A 15,857-nucleotide genomic window follows, 5' to 3' on the forward strand; every position below is an offset into this window, starting at 1 on the left:
ATTTCCTTCAGTTTGGAAGCCTGAGAAATTGGCTCATTTGTCAAGTGCACTTGTTATACAAGAATAAGGACCTATGTTTGGATTCCTAGCATTGATGTGATAAAACTGGGATTTGATGTTCACACCTGTAACTCTGATAGTGTGTTGTGTTCTAGGATACAGGAGGATTTCTGGAACTAGACAGGAACATTTCACCCAGTCTAGGCTTGAAACAATGAGGTAGGTGTTCATCAAGTATGTAATGGTACTTCAAGGAAGTAATTTTGTACAGAATGATAAAGTATGATGCCCAACATGCTTCTCTGACCCCTGCTTATGCCTGCCCCAGAATATATTTATAAAAATGTAAGTATATGTATTTTCAAGTTAATTTTAGACAGAAATGTTAAATATGTATTTAGAAAACATATATATCCAACATACTTTTACATATATAATTATTAAATCTGTATCTAGAATATATCTATACATGTGTGTATATGTGTGTGTCCATGATCTTGGTCTCCTTAAGATTCTGGCTTAAGTCCCACTTCCAGGTTTGGGTTATTTTCCACTGAGCAGCTCCCTTAACCAATCAGAGGGCCATTGATTATCCACCTAGGATGGGTGCCACTATTGTATAGTTGTGTATGTGTTGTCTGGGTGGTTGCTTGCATATAGCAATGTCCCCTGCTAGCCCACATTGTTATTAGCCATTTTCCTCCAGCAACCCATGTTTTTCTTTTCAGTACAATATAAGCTAGTTATCTGTGAACTGGCTTCCTTCCAAATTCTTGATGTTCTGTTTGCAGCATGTGGTAACTTCAGCAGGAAGGTTACCTTTTACCTCAGGCAGGTAATCAAATGCTTTGACAGATGTCTGTCTTGTTTTGCTCTTCAAAGCCCTGCTGCTCAACCTGGTTCAACCAAGCTATCCTTCTGTTACTGAGACACTCATCCAGCCAGAAGCAGTTTATGGGCTATAACAGTTCATTGTGGGCTTACAGAGTCAGGGGAACACCATCAATGGCAAAAGAAGCTGGTTTCCATTCATAGATCCAAGCAGAGAAACATCACTAACAGCCAGCATGAACCACCAAAGCTCAAACTGCTTTGCACATACCTAGGAGGGCTGGAACCAGATCTACCATCACACACACCTCAGGCTGGACTCTAGGGTTTGCCCCCAGTGATATGCCACCCTGTATCCAGGATCTACCTGCTTGGGGCTCACATTGCAAGCACAACTTTAATGAAATGCCTTAGTCTACAGGGCCATATATTCAGACTATCATTCAAACTACCACACCTTCCTAATATCCAAATAGCCTCCCCAGATAATGAAATTACTGGAGTGTTGTGTTGTTTTATATGTAAATGTATGTCCCCCATAGCATGAGGTGTTTTTGATTAAGTAAGTAATATGAGTCCCCAGCAACCAGGCTGGAGAAAATGTCACTGGAGCCCATCTTGAGTCTGTCCCTAAGGAATGTAAAGAGCAGAGGACTGGACAGGTGTCAGAGGATGGGATGCTGGAACTCAGTTTCTGGGGAAAAGAGGACAGTTAAGAGCTGAAAAGCATCTGATGCTTTCTTGGGGTGGAGACAAACATGAATCTGAAGAATGGAGTATAATGCAAGTTTCTAAATAGGTGTCAGTCATGCTCAGCTTAAGTTACCAGTTGTGGTTGTGATTTCACTAAAAGTACAATTTTTACAACATCTGAACCTACCACAACTCAACATCTTGCCACCCATCCCTATGTTGGACATGTCTAAACTTGAGCCCCATACTACTGTTTGTGACAGAAGATAGTCCACTAGCTAGAGATTTATTGAACATGTCTCACACCCCTAAACATCAAACAAGAACAAAGTATTCCTTTGAGCCCATTCGGTGGGACTCATTGTTGAAGCAGTTACCTAAATCTGCCTAGTTTTAGAGAATCTAATTTAACCACAAATTACAGGTGTAGGACTATGTGGAGCCATACAGAAACAGCAGCTAGATGTAGTTTGTCAAACTGCCTACTGTTCCCCAACCATCAAAATTAATTTTAAGGGCTGGATAGATGGCTTAGTGGTTAAGAGCTTGCCTGTGAAGCCTAAGGACCCTGGTTCAAGGCTCGATTCCCCAGGACCCACATTAGCCATTTGCACAAGGGGGCACACATGTCTGGAGTTCGTTTTCAGTGGCTGGAGGCCCTGGCACGACCATTTTCTCTCTCTATCTGCCTCTTTCTCTCTGTCACTTTCAAATAAACAAGTAAAAATAAAAAATATTTTAAAATATTTTTTTAAAAATTAATTTTAAAACAATACTTTGGTCAATATCTATTTGAAGAGTAGCAACTCTAGTCAAATTTTGAAGACAGAAAAGTTAAAAAAAGCATGTTTCTTGTGTTGACTTTCTCAGTGTGAGTTGAAATATTTCGGATCGTGAAGGCCACAGAAGTCATTAAAAGCCTGCTTCCAACTCCACATTCTTGAACTACAAGGTCATTGAGATATGTTACTGGAGCTAAACTGAAAACCTCCTCCCTGGAGACCAGCTGACAGCTTGCAAAAAGCTACACTGCATGCAGCTCCATGGGGGAGAGAGAAGTCATCAGTGGAGATAAGCAACAGTGGACCCTGCAAGCCTTAAGTTTGTCAAGCCAGGCCAAATGAGCCAACGGGTACATAGTGTCATGTCTGTTAGGAGGGAAACCAACTGCTCTGTATTTAGACTGGTGGCCTGCTCCACTGGAGGGAACACAGGCTTGTTACTGAAAACTTATGACGGGGTAGGTCATGAGACCAAGGGTGTAACACCTGCCCTTGTCAGGCTAAATGCATATATTAAGCAAACCAAACTGCCTGGTGAGCACTTTTCTTAATGTTCATACCCATATATTAATGCTACTCTCAATTTTGTTTAGAGAAATTTCCCAGATGGTAGTGACCTCTGGGATTACTCAAAAGGTAGCATAGAGCTGAAAAGAAGTGACAGAGGAGTACTCAGGACTGAAACATCTCTTTCACACTTTCCAAGGCTCAGGGTCCATTGAGGAAGAGGTGGTGGGAGGAATGTAAGAGCCAAATGATGCGTGGGACTCCTTATGATGTATTCTTCAAGACCAAAATAAAATGTCCTGGATATTCATGACCTCACAGTGCCTGGCACTACCTACACAAGAGCAGCATAACAGGAGAAAAAAGGTGATGACATCAAAGTAAAAGAGACTGATTGAGAGAGGAAGAGGATATGATGGAGAGTGGAGCTGTGAAGAGGAAAGTGAGGGGGGAGGAAATTGTCATGATTTATTGACTATAATTATGGAAGTTGTCAATAATAAATTTTTTTAACTCTACTTCCAGATAGTACCCTTCCTTCCTTCCACTGCCTGATAATGTTCAGAATGGTAATGGGCTCCCCTCTGTTTCTAAGATTACACAAATGGTAAATGCTGAAGAATCAGAGACTGCACATGGCTTGAAATCTGAGCCTTAGTCAAAAATAAAAAAAAGGTGAATCACTTTTAAAAAGACAATGCTAATGTCTGTCAAAAGATGCACCTCCACCAGGGCCAAGTCCTGCTTATTGCCCTGCTGAGAGTGACAGTATTTCCTCAAAGAGACTTGATTTGAGCCCTCACTAAGCTGAGAGGCATTCTATCACTCCATTCTCCAGAAGAACCAGTTGTGTTTTAAGACAATGGATAGCTTTTCACATTATTGAACTGGGAATTATGTTACTACATCCCTGTGTTTCCTCTTGTGCAATATGACTGATACAGAAATGGCTTAGTCTTATCATTGTTTGATTTTTATTTTAAATATTTCATTGACTTAATGAGAGTTTGATTGTAATCCTGTTTTACTTTTTTTTTTTTTTTTTTTTTTTTTTTTTTGGTTTTTCAAAGTAGGGTTTCACTCTAGCTCAGGCTGACCTGGAATCCACTATGTAGTCTCAAGGTGGCCTCAAACTCATGGTGATCTTCCTATCTCTGCCTGCTTAGTGTAATTTCACTTTCCAAAAAAAAAAAAAAAAATAGAATAATTAAGTATTCCCCACTATTGCAAAGATGAAGGTGATTGTTTTGTAATTTTATTAATACTTAAATTGTTATGGCTTCTCTGTACCATAGGTTGAACTCTATTTTCTTTTTTCATTTTTATTTGTTTTGCTTGTACTTAGTATGTGTAGTTCATGTGGTTTCTATGGCATGTACATGAATACGTGCTGATGGGACACTCTGAGCTCTTGCCTGTGGTGCTCCCTGGGCTTGCCTGCTGGGGCTGGAGTAGAACTTTGAGGCCCCCACCCTACACACTGCCACTAGACTGTGAGTCTTCTGATGGAGTTTCTACTGATTCTGAAGCTTGCTGTTTGGGAGCCCCAAGCATTGTGTGGCTCCACCTCCTACAGGTCTTGGTCATGGCCATGGCCACACCCAACTGTCCATGTGATTCTGGACATACAACTGTGGACATTTTCAGACCCTCATGCTTTCTAAGCACACTTAACCACTGGCCCATCTTTCTGCCCCAGAATTTCATTGACTTTTTACTTATCTATATTATTAATAATACTAAGTTGTTACTAAGAATGATTATATGGCAAAGGTTTTATTGTTTTCTTTTTTGTCTGCTATTCTATGACCATCCAAAGTAGGTATTTGATTTGCCAAAGAGAATGTGTTTCATTGATACCAGCACTTTTCTTAATTGGGATAAACTTTCCCTTTGCCACATGTGTTGGTCTTCAATTTTTGGTATTCCTGCTTCAGACCCCCAACTCCCAAACACTGTGAATGCACATGTACCACCACTTCTGGCATTTAAGTATCATTTCTAATACAGTACTTTATACTTTCTCTTAAAGTCTGAATGAAGAAGGATGGAAATTGATAACAAAAAGAGAAACATGACAGCCCTTCCTGAACTTGGTCATGTCATTACTGCACATTGCGCTACAGTGAAACTACCACATGTTTTCTTGTGGGTATCTTCCCTTTGAGCTACGAATCAAACCCCAAACCTTCCAAAACTTCTAATAGTAATTCAAGTCCCTGGCCCATTTCTTGCATTTGATATGTGTTGGGAATATATTTAGTGTGATGTGTGTAATGTGCTAGATGTGCGGTGTGTACACATATATGTGCACACATAAGTAGATTCCAGAAGGTAATATTAGAGTTTTTCTCTTATCGCTCATCAGTACATTGCTTCGGTCACATTCTCCTTCAACCCGGAGCTGCTATAAGTCAGTGAACCCCAGCACTTCTCAATGTCTGCTGTCCACAGGACTGGAGTGATCACCTCCCTAACTGCATCCAGCTAGGGACTCAGGTGCGGGCAGCATCTAACTTCAGCAGTCTCAGCTCCCCTAAGGCCTTCCTGCTTTCACAGGAAGTGCTCTTAGCGATTGAGCAATCCTGGAAGCTCCGGAAGTAATTTTTAACCCTTTCACTTGTGCAATGATATGTCATGTGTAACATTCAGAGATTTGATTATGAATTGATAAAGAATATTTGTCTCAGGCTGGAGAGATGATTTAGCCATTAAGACACTTGACTCCAAAGCCCAACAACCCAGGTTTGACTCCACAGTACCCATGTGAAGTCAGATGCACAAAGTGATACATGCATCTGGAGTTCGTTTGCAGCCGCTGAAGGCCCTGGCACACCCACTCATATTCATATTCATATTCTGTCTACCTATCTCTCTTCTTGCAACTAAATAAATAAAATATAAAAAATAATGCTTATTTCACAAAATGATCTTGGTATTTATGACCTCGAAGTGCATGACACTAACTACACAAGACATTCATAAAAGGAAGGAAAGATAATGACATCAATACAGAAGAGAGACTATTTGGAAAGAACTGATTCAATGGAGGTGGATTTTAGAGGGAAATGATGGTGTGGGGGAGGGAAGCTTTTTTAAACTTTCCTTTTTTTTTTTTTTTTTTTTTTTGAGGTAGGGTCTTGCTCTAGCCCGAACTGACTGGAAAATCACTATGTAATCTTGTAGTGCCTCAACCTCATCACAATCCTCCTACCTCTGCCTCCCAAGTGCTTAGATTAAAGGGTGCACCACCACACCCAGGTGCTTTCATTCTTAATGCATTTGAAAACGAGTATTCATATTGTTCTGGAGCAGCAGAAGTTTCACGTGAATTGATGACTTTACTGATGTGGATACACAGATATTTTTGTTCCGTGAGTGTAATCAGCCTGGTAGTAATAGACACATTTTACATGCTCTCCCACATCCTTCATGTGTGAATTGGTGTAATTCAAGGAGACCATACAGTTTGTCAAACTTTTATAACACTTGCCTAAGTTTAGTTAGTCTCATGATGACCCCTGCAAGTTAGCAAACCATAGCAAGAATATTAATTAAAAAATAAAGCACTATTAGAATGGAAAACACACTGTTTTAAAAATGTGAAAACTGGGCTGGAGAGATGGCTTAGCGGTTAAGCGCTTGCCTGTGAAGCCTAAGGACCCCGGTTCGAGGCTCGGTTCCCCAGGTCCCACGTTAGCCAGATGCACAAGGGAGCGCACGCGTCTGGAGTTCGTTTGCAGAGGCTGGAAGCCCTGGCGCGCCCATTCTCTCTCTCTCCCTCTACCTGTCTTTCTCTCTGTGTCTGTCGTTCTCAAATAAATAAATATATATATATATATATATATATATATATATATATATTTAAAAAAATTTAAAAAATGTGAAAACTGGTTACTGTGTTGAAATTACATAGTGATTTCTCAGGTCACCACTTTCTTAGTTGTGAAGGAGGACTTTCCCTTTATTTCTGGTCTGGAAGTTTAAATTATGTGTCCCCCATAAACTTATGTGTACAGAATGCCAGGTTCCCAGCTGATGGCAATTGGGAATTGGAGCTTCCTGGAGAAGGTGTGTTGTTGAGGGTGGGTTTATGGGTATTATAGCCAGCTTCACCTTGCAGTGTTTGGCACTCTCCTGATGCTGTTGTCCACCTGATGTTGGCCAAGAGATAATGTCCAGCCTCTGCTCGTGCCGTGTTTTCCCCTACATCAAGGAGCTTCCCTCGAGGCTGTAAGCCAAAATAAACCCTTTCCTCCTATCAGCTACATTTGGTGCTTTGTGCCAACAATGTAAAGTAATTTCAGCACCTGGTATATTTGAATTTTCAGCAAAAGTTATGGAAGAGCAACCTGTCTCCCTCTTTGTTTTTTAGTGTATGTGGTGGTTTTCTTATAAAGAATTCCCCAAGCCTCAAGGATTTTTTTCTTTCTCATTTTTCAAGGTAGTGTCTCTGACTAGCCTAGGATGATCTGGATCTCACTCTGTAGCCCAGACTGGCCTTGAATTCATAGCAAACCTCCTGCAATATCGGGGTTTTTTTGTTTGCTTGCTTGCTTGCTTGCTTGTTTGTCAACATAGAGTCTCACTGTAGCCCAGGTTGACTGGAATTCACTCTGTATTCTCAGAGTGGCGTCAAACTCATAGGGATCCTCCTACCTCTGCCTCCCAAGTGCTGGGATTAAAGGTGTGCGCCATCACACCGGGCAACATCAGGTTTTTTTGCGGGGGGGGGGGGGTGTTTGTTTTGTTTTTCGAGGTAGGCTCTCACTCTGGTCCAGGCTGACCTGGAATTAACTCTGTCATCTCAGGGTGGCCTTGAACTCATGGCAGTCCTCCTACCTCTGCCTCCCGAGTGCTGGGATTAAAGGCATGTGCCACCATTCTTCTACTCAAAAGTTAAGGTGTACGCCGAGAGTGGTGGCACACGCCTTTAATCCCAGCACTCGGGAGGTAGAGGTAGGAGGATCGCTGTGAGTTTGAGGCCACCCTGAAACTACATAGTGAATTCCAGGTCAGCCTGGGCTAGAGGGAGACCCTAGCTTGAAAAACCAAAAACAAACAGAAACAGTTAAGATGTGTAAGGCATTGTTAACCCCAGTAGATAAGAAGAGACCCAGAGCTTCTAGCAACCACACAACCACCAGAATCATCTCAGGTGGCTCTGGTGATCCATGGGAAGAACTACACATCTGGCCCTGCCTGAATCAGCAGGAACAGAATGCCAGCCTCAAAAAGTCAAGAAGCCTGAAGGAGAAGGCAACAGGGACCAGCTGAGCAGCTCCAGAACAGCTCCGGGCACTACCCACAGCTTCCACTCCCCTACTACCAGCACTGGTAATCACTGGAGATTAGAGGATGCCAAGGGATTGCAGCCACCCCTCAACCACACAGTATCCAGCACAACCAATCTAAATAGCAGCTCCATCAACCCAACCATCCTAGCGGAGCCCACACTGCAACAAAGAGGGAGCCAGTCAGGCAAACAGCATAGGGGACACCAGAGCCATCCCAAGAGGCAACAGAGCCTACTCACACTGGCTCATTACCTGCACCCAAGCCAGGTATATAGGACTGCACTGGAAGTGCTAATTGCACCATCCATTTCAGGGCAGGTATGTGTCAGATTTGATTAATGTGCTTTTGGACAACTTTGCCATTCTTAAATAAGCTGTGTTTGGGATTGAATTTGTTGCTTTTGGTATTTCCTGATTCATAGTGCCTCTTTGTCTTTTTCCAATGCCAGATGCTTGCCCCACCTAGTGGGCATGTGCAGCCATATGCTTACCTCACCTTTTGTGCATCTGGCTTACATAGGATCTGGAGAGTCGAACATGGGTCCTTAGGCTTCACAGGCAAGCACCTTGCTGGCTAAGCCATCTCTCCAGCCCAATAATAACTCTTAATATCCATGGCCTCAATGCCCCAACCAAATGACACAGACTTGCAGACTGAATTAAAAGGCAGGATCCTCTGTTCATTGCCACCAAGAAACTCACCTCTTCATAAAAGACAGATACTGCCTTAAGAATAGAAAAAGGTATTTCAAAAAATGGTCCTTAGGCTGGAGAAATGGCTTAGCAGTTAAGGTGTTTGTCTATGAAGCCTAAGGACCCCAGTTTGATTCCCCAGGACCCACATAAGCCAGATGCACAAGGGGGCACATGCATCTGGAGTGCTTTTGCAGCAGCTGAAGGCCCTAGCATGCCCATGCTCTCTTTCTCTCTTCCTTTCTCTCTCTCTCTCTCTCTCTCTAATAAATAAATAATTTTTAAATGGTCCTAGGATACAAGCAGGTATTGCTATGATATCTGACAGGATAGAGTTCAATCCAACATTAGTAAGGAAAGATAAAGTTACTTTATATTGATGAAAGGAAAAGTTTAACAGGAGGACATTAGAAATGTAAACATATCCTCACCTAACATATGTGCTCCTAATTTCATTAAACAAACACTACTAGACTTAAGGTCACAGATAACATCAAGCACAATTGTAGTGAGTGGCTTCAATACCCCACTTTCATCAATTGATAGCTCATCCCAGCAAAAAATAAACAGAGAAGCATCTGGATTTAATGACACCATACAACAAATGGACCTAACAGATATCTACAGAACATTCCATCCAAATGCTGCAAAATACACATTCTTTTCAGCAGCACATAAAGCATTTGTAAAATAGACCATATAAGCCAGGTGCAGTGGCACACGCCTTTAATCCCAACACTTGGGAGGCAGAGGTAGGAGGATTGTAGTGGCCACCCTGAGACTACAGAGTGAATTCCAGGTCAGCCTGGGATACAGCAAGACCCTACCTCAAAAATCCAAAAAATTAAATTAAATTAGTAAATAAACTAGACCATATATTAGGAACAAAGCAAATTTTTAAAGCAAATCTTAACAAATAAAGGAAAATTGAACTAATTCCTTATACTCTATCTGATCACAATGGGAGTAAACTACAAACCAACAGCAAGAAAAACTATAGAGCATGCACAAAAGTAATAGAGTGTTGTATTTGGTGTAAGGTATACAACAGAAAGATATGAAATATGCACAATTTATTACAAGAAAAGTTTGAACCAGTGAGTGATATGGATCCTTGTTTCAGACAGAGGATATATAAATTCAAACAGTGTCTACTCTTCTGTGGATTATATTATTTGAGGTGGATGTACTTTAACTCACAGAAGTTATTAATTTTGATGAGGTCCATTTATTTATCCTTTCCAGTCTGGTAGTTTTGTCATTATATACAAGAATCCATTGCCAAGTCTGTGGTCATGATGGTTGACTCTATGCCATCTCCTGACAGTTTTATACTTTTCACAATTACATAACATTTAGGTTTTTAATCCATTTTGAGTTACTTTTATTTGTATAGTGTGATAAAGGCATCCAATATTCCTTTGTTTGAGGTTGGGGAAATGGCTCAGCAGTTAAGGCATATGTCTTTAAAGCCTAACAACCTGGGTTCAGTTCCCCAGTACCCATGTAAAGCCACACACACAAAGTTGCATCTGGACTTCATTTACAGTGGCTGGAGGCCCGGGCATGCCCATATTCATTCCCCCCCCCCTTATCCTCGCAAATAAATAAATAAAATTGGTTTCTTTTTAAATATTCCTTTGTATAAAAAATGTGGCTCCCCAGATGGTCCAGTGTGATTTCTTTAAAATATATACTTTATTGAGTACTGTAGTATTGCAGTCAGTTTCACATTGCTGACAGAAATGACCCAACCAAGAACAGCTTGTGGGGGGAAAAAAAGGTTTATTTTGGCTTACAGATTTGAGGGAAAGCTCCATGATGGCAGGGCAAAATGATGGCATGAGCAGAAGTTGGACATCACCTCCTGGCCAATATCAGGTGGACAACAGGAATAGGAGTGTGCCAAACACTGGCAAGGAGAAACTGGCTGTAATACCCATAAGCCTGACCCCAGTAATACACTGCCAAATCTCTATCTGGGAACCTAGCATTTAGAACACCTAAATTTGGTGGGGGGCACCTGAGTTAAACATCCACATTCTGCCCCAGGCTCCCCATAAACTGGTAACCATACATGATGTAAAATGAAATGCATTCAGTTCAACTTGTAAAATCCCCATAATTTTTATCAATCCTAATAATGTTCAAACATCCCCATAATCCAAGGTCTTTTAACTAAGTCATAATATCAAAAACATCCTCCCAAAAAACCACAATGGCACAGAATAAACATTCACACTGCAAAGTATGGCATTGGGCATGGCAAGGAAATATTCAACTACTACAAGATCTAAACCATATAAAACATCAAACTCTTCAGTTCCCAGTCCAACCACTCTAGTCAGTGACAAATCTCCAAGTCTGATAATTCTAACCAGCCACAAGTCTCTGGAGTTCTAATTTGGCCCTTCTAGCAAAGCTACTACAGTCCTGGGAAACTTCATCTTCTCTCCTTAGCAGCCATCTCATGGTCCTGGCATATCCACTAGGTCTCCATGCAGGCATCCAGCAAACCTGCTTCACACTGCCCATGGTCATGTCCAAAATACAAGACTGTGTTCCAAATTCAATTACTCTCTCTTGTCTGCATTCCTTATACTTCATAATATCAGGTGGGGTGCCAATATGTTAATCCATGGGGGAATAAATAGACTTTGAAGAACAGGACACTCTTTCAGTATTCAGGCCCCTTCAAAAGAGTCTGCATTCGTCCTGTTGTCCCAATAAAGGTTAGCTGGCCCAATCCAAAGGATATAATCTCCCCAGCTAGTCCTCAGATAGCTGCAGACTTTATCCCCTCCCTCCAATATGACTTTCTCTCTGAGACCCTTTACTTCTACCTCAGTCTGTCACCTACATGCCTAGATACCTCCATTTCTATCTCACCCAGACCCTTTTCTCCCAGTCTTTCATCCCTCCAATTACTTATCCCTGTAACCCTAGCCTCAACCTTGACCTCCTCATCAAACGCTCACCAAATCCCTCAAATCATCTCTCAGTTCCTCTCTTAGAAACTCACCCACACTCACTCCCTTGCTTCTTCATACCTTCATACCCTGTCTTCTTCTGTTGCAACAGTTGGACCTGTTTTTCTTCCACAAATCCTCCTCCATTTAGATCCTTTGTCCCTCAGCCATGCTTAGAAACAGGGACCATGAACACTATCTCTCCCACTCTTTCAGGCACCTCTGTGCCTAACAGAGTCACAGGTTTCTTCAGTCCAGCGAAGTCCATACCACCTGCCTGTCAAATGGTGGCAGGGAGTGAGGGAATCACTACTCTTAAGTCTCATTACTGGCCCCAGCTTCCCTTCTCTACAGTGGCTAAATCTACTTATTCAACATTCTGCTGGGTTTGAGGGGTCACCATTGGATTACTGTAGGCTTGTAAGCAGCCTGAGCCTATCCAAGGCAAACCATAACTCATGTCTTGTCCAATAAGTAGGAGTTTGGGTGTGTGGTAGGTTGGTTCAGGTGTTCCCCAAAAATGTATATGTTCTGAATGCTAGGCCCCAACTGTAGCAAGAACTGGCACCTCCTGGAGGCATTGTAATGTTAGGGACGGACTTATGAGTGTTATAGCCAGCTTTCTCTTGCCAGTGTTTGGCACACGCTCCTATTGCTGTTGTTGCCCAGGAAGTGATGTCCACCCTCTGCTCATGCCATCATTTCCTCTGCCATCATAGAGATTCCCCTTGAGTTCTTAAGCCAAAATAATGATTAGACCCATAAGCTGCTCTTGGTCAGGTGTTTTCAGCCAGCATTGCAACTGCAACAAGGGGTGACACTCCCCAATTCTTCAAAATATAAAACAAGTCTCGACAGGGTACTGGATTTTCTAAGAACCCACAGGGAGGATATTGGGAATAGATCACAGAGCTCTATACCTGTACAGCACATGCTCTAAGAAATATGCTCCTTATTTTTGATTTTACTAAACTGCCTAGGTTGGCTTTGACCTCATTGTATAACCTGGGCTGGCCTCCACCTCAGTCTCCTGAGTAGTTGGGATCGTAGGCCTGCACCACCACCATGCCTACTAGTGACTAGAGAGCTTCAAGGAAATTCTTCCTGACAAAGCGGTGGTGATACCAAGAGACAATAGGGAAACAAGGGCCACTGGGAGCAGGCAGGAAGAGGTTGGGCTCACATGCCTAGAATCAGAGGGTGGGATAGTCACAGAGACTCAGATATAGACAGGCAGACACAGAAACACTGGGGCATGCAGTGTTGCAGTCATGACGGGATCTGAAGCCTTGGCTATTCCTGCCTGGGCATAGGGTGGAGGAGTTCCTAGAAACATATGTGGCAGAAGGCTGACACCTGGGGTATCTGGGCCTGAGGGAAATACACAGACAAAAGACCCTTAATTTTAGTCTGCATCAAGAAACCTTAGGTTCAGTGGCCCCAGTCACCTGGCCATACAATACATCAGAGCCTGGTACCATGCTGCTGCTGTAGGAAAAAACCCCGCAGGGGGTCCCCACGCTCTGCCTGGATAAGGCGACACCCTATTAAGGCTTATAGTGTAAGGCTTATAGTGCAGGCTATTTACAGAAACCAAATAAGTGGTTCACTTTATTACTCATTTCCCATCCTTGAGGGCTATCTCATGCCCTTTTACCTAGTTTTATATTAGGAGTGGGCTCTGATATAATGAGAAGAGGGATTCTTTACTTGCTTCCAACAGAGAGTAAAGCCTGGAGTTTGAGGTATGCAGGGAGCCCGCTTAAGCTCCCCTTGGAGCGTGATAGTATTTCTGAGCTTCTGAATTCTTGGGCCTTTCACTGCCACTGAAGATCCTCCTGGGCACCCTCGCAGTGGATTCAGCCACCTGGAACATTGAGTCCCCAGGACTTTTTCGTGGAGCCTGTGACAGTCCAGTGGTTCCAGCCAAGGCCCTAGCAGTCACTGATGCTTTACTACCAGTTGGTGGCCTCCAAGGTTAGGGCTAAGTGAAGAGTACAGATCACAAATGGGTTCAATGGGTGGACCAAAAAGAACCTGCTGTCCCAGGGACTAATATTAGACCCCCAGGACACAGGTTGCAATATCATGGGACCCAAACATAGGAATGCCTCAGAACTTGGGGACCTGGTAGCCCTTGAGGTATAGAACCCAGCCGCCAAAGAGCATAGACAATAGGGAGGCAAGGGTACTGTCTTTCCCTGAGTAAGAACGCAGGTTGGCAACACACGCCCAGCCAGAGCTGTGCAGAGTGATGCAGTGTCAGGACAGCACGGGACGCACAGGGTTCCCGGAGCCCAGCCTGGTCGCCACTCCACAGCGGCCCAAACGGAGCGCTCGGGCCTGGGGCTCTGGAGCGCAAGACGCGGAGCAGCCGCAGCCGCCAGCTCCACGCCGCCTGCTTCTCAGCGTTTCCGGACACGCAGCTTCCTCCCACGGCCACCAGCGCCATCCACCAGGCGGAGCCCACAAGCTCACGTGGGAGTTTATTGGTCGCTGCCTCCGTCCACTTTTCCTCACTCGGGTCCTGAGGGGGGCGGGCCTGACGTGCTGTCCAATCGTCTTCCGGCGCGGAGGCCGTCCAACCAATCAAACACGCCTATCTTGCGCTGGGGGCGGGGCCTCCACAGCCTGGCGGAAGTCTCTCCTGAGCCAGGTTTCTTCCGGGCGTCGTGGGAGGCGTTTCCACGTTGTGTTTCTTGTCCCGGGTCTGTAGAGATCGAGTCCCGGTCCCCGTGTTCCTGCGCCTCGGGGTGTGCGGAGACCCACGAGGACGCCAGATGCCCGGGCAGCGGGAAATGGTGAGGAGCGGCGTCCCGATCCCGGGAGGGAAGGGGTTTGTCGGGGCGGAGCTGGCGGCGGCTCCACCTCGCGCCCCGGGGACGGGCCGAGCGCTGCGTTTGGGCCGCTGTGCACTTCGATCCCTCCGGCTGTGGGGTGGGGAATGGGCGGCTCCTGAACCCGGCTTAGCCTGGCCATAGCCCTGTCTGCGCAGCTGTGTCCAGGGGGTAGGGCCGGCCTCCAGGACCAGGGCCCGGATGGGGTAAAATGCATATGACTCCCGGTGGACTCCTGTCTACCAATTCTCCATGGTCTGTGACATTTGACTCCTATATTGTGTTGCCCAAACGTCCCGTGATGCCCAACTCCATGGGACTGTCAACTCTTTTCCATAATGTTACTTGCAGCCTGATGTCTGGATGACATATCTATCCCTTAACGTCAGATTCTAGTCTGCATCCTAGCTAGCTGTTTGTGTCCTGAGTTCTGTGTCTGGCCTCTAGTGACGTTAGGTGTCTCCACCTGACCCTGAGCCTGAAGTGGTCAGGCCTGGCCACGTTGTCTTGTTCCAGCTACCAGACAGGCTTCCAGGAAAGCATCAATGCCCCTATTCTGTTTAGGGTGACTGAATCCCCCGAAGGTAAAAGCAGGGAATTACCTTGGCCTGTCCTTGCAGTGTGCACTTTTGGAAATCAGGGAAGGCTGCCCCTTGTCCCTCCTAGGATGAAGTTCCTGTGTCCTAGAGTTGGTCCCTGAAGGATTATACCTGATCCTGGCATTGTGGTTGTTAAGCTCAATATCACAACTTGGCATCATGGCTGATTAGTTCAGCCCCTATTCAGAACCTATAAATGACCCCACTTTGGGTCTCCAGGTGGGCTTTAACCCCTCCTGCCTCCTTAGCTCTTGATAGTATCTCCTCTTTCCTTATTGTAAACTAATAACATGTCTCTAAACTTTACCCTCTGGTCTGTGGAGTTCATTGCTTTGAATTCTTAAGACATAAATTTAGAGATTCCCCAGAACTTTCGGTGCATTTGCATGTATTTGTGCATTGGTAGAGGAACTCCAAAATTATGATTTCATCTTGGTTTTGGGCCAGGAATGTCAGGGTAAGTGCTCTCCTGCTTCCTGCCTTCTTCATGGCAGGAGCCATGATCTGTTCTAGCTCCTGATTCTCTGTCTTGTATGTAACTTTCTTTACTCGTAGGAACTGGGCACATTAGAAAATTTGGAAATGTTAGTTAGAGAAACTTCTGTGGGAGACATGTCGTAAATCTTTCTTTTGGCTATGGGATGGCTCA

The 15,857-nt window shown here is 44.1% G+C and overlaps 1 protein-coding gene across 1 annotated transcript in view; it reads left to right on the top strand.

The window, feature by feature from the left end:
* The first annotated feature begins 14,396 nt into the window (after nt 1–14,396).
* Nucleotides 14,397–15,857, top strand: part of LOC101598585 (zinc finger protein 420-like) — a 65,560-nt gene continuing 64,099 nt past the window's right edge. The window contains exon 1 of the mRNA XM_045150291.1: nt 14,397–14,573. Within this exon, the coding sequence (XP_045006226.1) occupies nt 14,553–14,573 (21 nt within the window). The 5' untranslated portion in view covers nt 14,397–14,552. The remainder of the gene's footprint in view (nt 14,574–15,857) is intronic.

Source organism: Jaculus jaculus, chromosome 5 (assembly GCF_020740685.1).
Source record: "Jaculus jaculus isolate mJacJac1 chromosome 5, mJacJac1.mat.Y.cur, whole genome shotgun sequence".
NCBI classification, from domain to species: Eukaryota; Metazoa; Chordata; class Mammalia; order Rodentia; family Dipodidae; genus Jaculus; species Jaculus jaculus.